This window comes from Mauremys mutica, chromosome 13 (assembly GCF_020497125.1).
Source record: "Mauremys mutica isolate MM-2020 ecotype Southern chromosome 13, ASM2049712v1, whole genome shotgun sequence".
In the NCBI taxonomy this organism is placed as follows: Eukaryota; Metazoa; Chordata; order Testudines; family Geoemydidae; genus Mauremys; species Mauremys mutica.
Window position 1 is genome coordinate 50,184,278 of NC_059084.1, and position 6,107 is coordinate 50,190,384.

Below are 6,107 nucleotides of genomic sequence, written 5' to 3' on the forward strand. Positions count from 1 at the left end.
TATATGGAATTATAAATATTCATGAGACAGGGTGAATCTCAGCTCTGCAGCTCCGGCCCACGAGCAGCGGGGCTGGTGGGGGGGGGGTCGGTTTACGGGGTCCCGTGGGGCTGGGACACCCGCTGGCGCTGGCAGAGAGTTGGGACTGGATCCCCTGCCCAGCAGTGAGCGGCTGCACTGAACTGTGCGGTGCCCACAGGGAATGTTCCCCGGCACGTTTAGCCATACGGAGAAGAGCCAATTGCTCGTTGCTCCGCTCCCTGGAGATCCCGCCCCGTTAACTCCAATGGGAAGAGCCGTTTGCGTGAGGCGAGCAGCGCTCTGCTCTGCACTGGGGTGGGGGACGTAGTCAGGGCATGAAAGAGTTAATCCGCGATGTCAGAGTTTTCAGTCCTGAGGCCCCTCCCCCTCTTGCGCCCCAGGCAGGAGAGTTTTGCTTGTGTCGTTGCTGCCCCCATGCGGCAGCCGCGGGAAGTTCCGCAGCTCTGTTTTTTGTACGAGCAGGTTTCCTCTCAGCGTGAGTCTCTCGCACAGTAATAGCGGGCGGTGTCCTCGGGCTTCAGGCCGGTCAGTTGCAGATTCAGCAGGTTGTTGGAGTTGTCCCTGGAGATGGTGAATCGGCCTTTCACAGCAGGCAAATACCACTGGCTCGATCCATCCGTGCTAATCTGAGCCACCCACTCCAGCCCCTTCCCGGGGGCCTGTCGGACCCAAGCCATTTGATAGCTGCTGAAGGTGAAGCCGGAGGCTTTGCAGGAGAGGCGGAGAGAGTCTCCCGGCTTTTTCACATCCCCTCCGGACTCCACCAGCTGCACCTGGGACCGGACACCTGAGAACAAAGACATGTTACAAATATCGGTATAAAAACAGCGATAATGTTATAGTCTTCGGGCTCTGCCATTTCAGCTGGGGGAACAAAATACCTTCCAAAGCTGCTACAATGAAAACAGCTGCGATCCAAGGTCTCATTTTGCCTGGCGCTGGAGAGGAAAGTTCTCGGGGGATTGGCTCGTAAATGCACAGACCCAGGGGCTGTGGTTTGTCTCTCCGGGTGCTGCCTGGGCAGAGAGAGGCACAGATTTAAACAGGAAACTCTCCACCCTGTATTTGCATATTCCCCTCCTTATAAGGGACCCAAACTCCTTCCCTGCAGGCTGTGAATTGCTTTCTCCAGGGCTGAGAGAGAGGAGCCAGATCGTCCCATCCTGTGGGTCTCTGCAGCGCCCCGCCCCAGTGCGATGGGGTGTAAAGGGGGAAAGAATCAGTTGCCGGGTGTGAGCCCAATTCCCCGGTTATGAATTTAGGGCCTGATTGTCATCAACTTATAACGAGGAGTCTGGTGGCACCTTAAAGATTAACGGATTTATTTGGGTATAAGCTTTTGTGGGTAAAAAAACCCACTTCTTCAGATGCATGGAGTGAAAATTCCAGCTGCAGGCATTGTTATACTGACACAGGAAGAGAAGGGAGTTACCCCACAACTCTGGTTCTCCACGTGTAAGGTAACTCCCTTCTCTTCGTGAGCCAGTATTGTTATGCCCATATCTGTAATTTTCACTCCATGTATCTGAAGAAGTGGGGGGGGGTTACTCACAAAAGCTTGTTCCCAAATAAATCTGTCAGTCTTTAAGGTGCCACCGGATTCCTCGTTGTTTTTGTGGATACAGACTAACACGGCTACGTCCCTGATGCATCAAATTATCCCGTCCTGGGGAAGGGATCTCCAGAGTCTCTGCCCATGTGAACATCGGGTCAGTGACAGGCCGGATTAACCTTTTGTGGGCCAGGTGCTAAACATATTTGTGGGCCTCCATGGGGGCAAAGGAGCATGGCGTGGGGAGGTGAGTCCGTAGAGCGAGGGGCCAGCCAGGGCCAATGGGGCATAGCATGGTGGGGCCAGCCCCCCTCCACCCAGCCCAGTGCGAGGACACTGTATAGAAACTGGCAGTTGCCAGGCGCACACTGGCCCGCCCAGCCCTGTGCTGCCTGCGTGCCCCTTCCCCTTGGGGGTGGGCCCATGCCACACCCCACAGCCCCCGACTCCCTATGCTCAGTCTCCCCCAGAACTGCTATGCCCCCACCACAGACCCTCCACCACAAATGCACAGCACCCTGCACACCACCACCCAGCACCCTCCCACTCAGCCAGCCACACCATCACTGACCAATGCACTTCCCCACAGCCCCACCACCACAACTACACAGCATCTCACTCAGATCACCCACTGCCCAGCATCCCAAAACACAGACCACCCCCACCGCCCCCCAAGAGACCTCCCACTGGCCAGCAGCCCCCCCCCAAACCTCCAGAGACCCACACCCTACACCCTGGCCATGCTCACCGGCCCTGCTGGAAGGTGATGGTCTCTGTCAGGCTGAACTGGCAGTGTGGCCGGGGCTGGTCCAGTGCCAGGACAGGGAATCACTCCAGCCTCTTGGGAGTGGCACGATTAGCCTGGCCAGGATCTGGCCGGACTCCCTCAGGACCCACTTGCCTGGAGATAGGATGACCCTACGTCCCCGTTTGGCCGGGACAGTTCCCTTTTTAACTTCTGTCCCAGCCATCCTGACTTTTTTGGTAAAAACGGGAATTTATCCTGTTTCCTCTTGCAACTGATCAGTTGGCAAGAGCCAACGAACAAATACCCAGTGTACCAGAAAAGTCCGGTGCCCCCCCCCCAGCGGGGTGTGGAGGAACATGTGCGTGTGTAGGGTGGTGGTAACACAAGGTGTCAGGAAGCAGGGCTTGAGGGGGTCAGTCCCAGCCAGAATGCAGCCGGGGGGGGGGGGGGAGCAGATAGGGGCCAGCCCCAGCCCCTGACAGCCGTGTAGGGAGGGTGTCAGTCCCAGCTCCTAGCAGTGGTGCCGGAGCTGGGGCAAAGTGGGAGGGGCTCAGCCCCTGTCCTGGCAGCGGCATGCAGAGCTCAGGGAGGGGGGACAGCCCGTGGCTGTGGCGTGGGGAGCTGTGGGGGAGGGGTCAGCCCCAGTGATTTAGAGTTAGTGGGGCCCTGTGCTCAGCTTCATTTTTGGGGCTCCGCCTTGGGACCCAGCCAAGAAACGGCACATTCTCTCATATCTCCCCCCATCCCCGTTTTTCTTCTTTTTTTTCCTTCATCCTCCACCAATAAGTAATAGCAAGTAAATGGAAATAAAGTGAGGTACCTTGATTGGTTTTGTAGTCAAACTTATTTTTTCACAGAACACTTGATAATCGCTGGGGGTCTCGGTGGACCACTTAGTGATCTTTCCAAATACTGTTTGTACACTTAGCTAACTATTGTAAAGCACTTTGGATAAGAGCCCTCTATAAAAAATGTAAAAAAATCATTGGGGTGCAGGGTCTGGCCAGGAGCCCTTACCTGGGGAAGCTCCCATTTAGCGTGAGGGGTGCATGAGTCAGGGAGAATCTCAGGGTTGGAAGGGACCTCAGGAGATATCTAGTCCAACCTCATATTCAACACAGGACTGATTCCTACCCCAGTTCCCTAAATGGCCCTCAAGGACTGAGCTCATAACCCTGGGTTTAGCAGGCCAATGCTCAATCCTCTGAGCTATCCCTCCCCCATGAGGCTGTATGAGGGGGCGCAGGAGTCAGGGCTGGGAGTGCAGGGTCTGGGACGCAGTTATGATGCAGGAGGGGGCTCAGGGTTGGGGCAGGAGGTTGGGGGGTGGAGCACTTACCTGGGGCAGCTCCATTTGGTATGAGGGGTGCAGGATTCAGGGCACAGGTTGGATGGTGTGTGAGAGGGGTGCAGGAGTCAGGGCAGGTGGCTGGGGGTGTGGGCTGAGGTCCTGGGGGTGCTCCCAGCCCCCTGCCCTGAGTGGCTCATGGCAGAGGGCTGGAGGGGGTATGTGCAGGGGGGTGTGGGGCCCTGCCTTTGCTCTGCCCTACCCTGATTCCACCCCCTTCCCCAAGTCCCCACCTCTTCTTCGCCTCCTTCCCTGAACATGCTGCAGTCCCGCTCATCCCCCTCATTTGCACCAGCAAACAGATGTTCAGCAGCAGGGGAAGCACTGGAAGGGGGAGGGGCAGGAACACAGCACGCTCAGGGAAGAAGTGGGGGAGGGGGGAGCTTGGCTGCTGGTGGGTGCGGGAGGAGCCCGCCCTGCACCAGGAGCCCCAGGAGCTGGCAGGACCAAACTTCTGCCCCTGCAGGAGAGAGCAGTGGGTGGGGGGCAGAGAAGAGCTGGCGGGGCCTTACTGCCGCCCAAGCAGGGTGGGACAGGCCAGTGCCCCTTTGGAGTCCGGGCCCAGTGGTACCTGGTAAACCTTGTACTGGTCAGTGGCTGGGGAGGGGTCGGGTCACAGGGTTGCACTGGGCTGGGACATTCACTGGAGAGTTAAGTCTCCCTGGGCTGGGGAGCGCGATGTGTCTGGGAGTCTTTCCATAGGTGAGGATGCAGGCAGCTCTGAAGTTATTACTGGCTTTGGAACGTATCTGCCAAGATGGGATGGATCTAAGTAGTGAGGCTGGTGGATAATTTTTGCTACTATATTGAATTCTTAAAGGAAGAGGACAAGAAGTGTTTGTTAAGGCTACTGAAAAATTACACAGACTTGATTATTAGAAATCTACAATAACAACTTCTAGATTCTATGTAGCTTTTACAGATCTCGGTCCTATAAAACACCAACAGTTGAGTGGAGTGAGGCACTACTAGCAACGGGGCCGCCGTGTGCTCAGGATAGAATAGAGAATTTGAACACAGAATGGGAATATCATAGGACGAGTGAATGAAGATTTGACTTCAACTTATTTTTTTATCATCACTAATGGCTTGAGCTAATCTTTATGCCATATTTCCTGCGATGAAAGAAGTAGGAATTCATCTCTTGCTACTCCCAGTCACAACAGCTACAGGTGACGGTTCTTTTTCATCACTGAATAGAATTTTGTGTTCGGAAAGAAGTTGCCTTCTGCCTGGTGATGTGAATGAACTAATGAGCATATCACTTGAAGGAATGGAAGTATCGGACACACGAGAAGCCACCAAAGATGAACGCATTGCATTCAACAAGTTCATTAAAAGAGTTGTACAAAATTATAAAAAGAAACGAAGAAGGATGTAGACGTAGCACTTCATAGAAGGCTTGAGTAGCCAACTTTAATTTGTGTGATGATTTTAAAACACCAGTTAAATCTAATAAAATGGTCATGGAACATTTTCAGTTTTAAAGTTTATTAGAGAATATTTAAAAATAAACGATACAAAGTGTTTGAAGCGTCAGTTATTGTGTCATTGGGGGTAACATACAGGTTGTAGGGGGATGTTAGCATTTTGGTATTGGACGGCATATACATATACACAGTCTGTCATGTCCCCAATGCGGGGTATACGGTGGGTGGGTTCAAGGTACAGCCAGCAAGCAGTGAGGGTTCATCACTCATACAAACAGATAATGGATAGTCGTGGGCAGGAATAAATGAGCGGACTGGGTAATGATGATAGGATGACCCTCACAGGGCAGAGTTCAGTTTGGTTGGTTCAGGGCTCAGGGGATAAAGTCCAACAGGGGAAGTTTACAGGTCTCTTCCCCCTTGTGGGTGCACGAAGTCACGCCGGCTTACTCTTGGTATTGACGGTGGCCAGTGACATGCTCTGTGTAAATGTCTCTGGACCACCGAATAGCATCCAAGACTATTAGGCATCTCATGAGCCGCGCGTAGCGACGGCCCACCCCACAGGTCCGCAGTACTCATTCATTAAGGGGGTCCCAGGCGCCCAAGGCCCCAACGATCAGAGCATCGGTGTAGACCTCGTAACCCTTTGCTCGCAGGGTGTCAGCCAGGGGAGCGTACTTTTCGAGTTTGTGGGCTCAGGCTTGGCGGAAGGCCGTGGTCCTATTCTCGAACGGGATCGTCACGTTGACGAGGATGATCTTTTTCCGGTCCTCATCCGTGACAACGATGTCCGGGCGCAGCAGGCTGTCGGTGCCGGGGATGGCGCGATTGACAGTGATCTCTCCCAGGTGCGGGGCGATGGCCTTCACCAGGCGGTCCTGGATGGCATTGTGGCGCAGCTGCCAGGCTCTGCCATGGGGCCTGCAGCTGCACAGGATGTGGGGCAAGGTCTCCATGGCGTACCCACACTTCCTGCAGCGCTTG

General features: G+C 54.5%; 1 gene segment (V, D, J or C); it reads right to left on the reverse strand.

The window, feature by feature from the left end:
* Window positions 1-512: 512 nt before the first annotated feature.
* Window positions 513-969, reverse strand: LOC123347585. The segment is given in 2 exon segments: window positions 513-829; window positions 924-969. Coding segments are annotated over 2 exon segments (363 nt in total).
* Window positions 970-6,107: the final 5,138 nt, after the last annotated feature.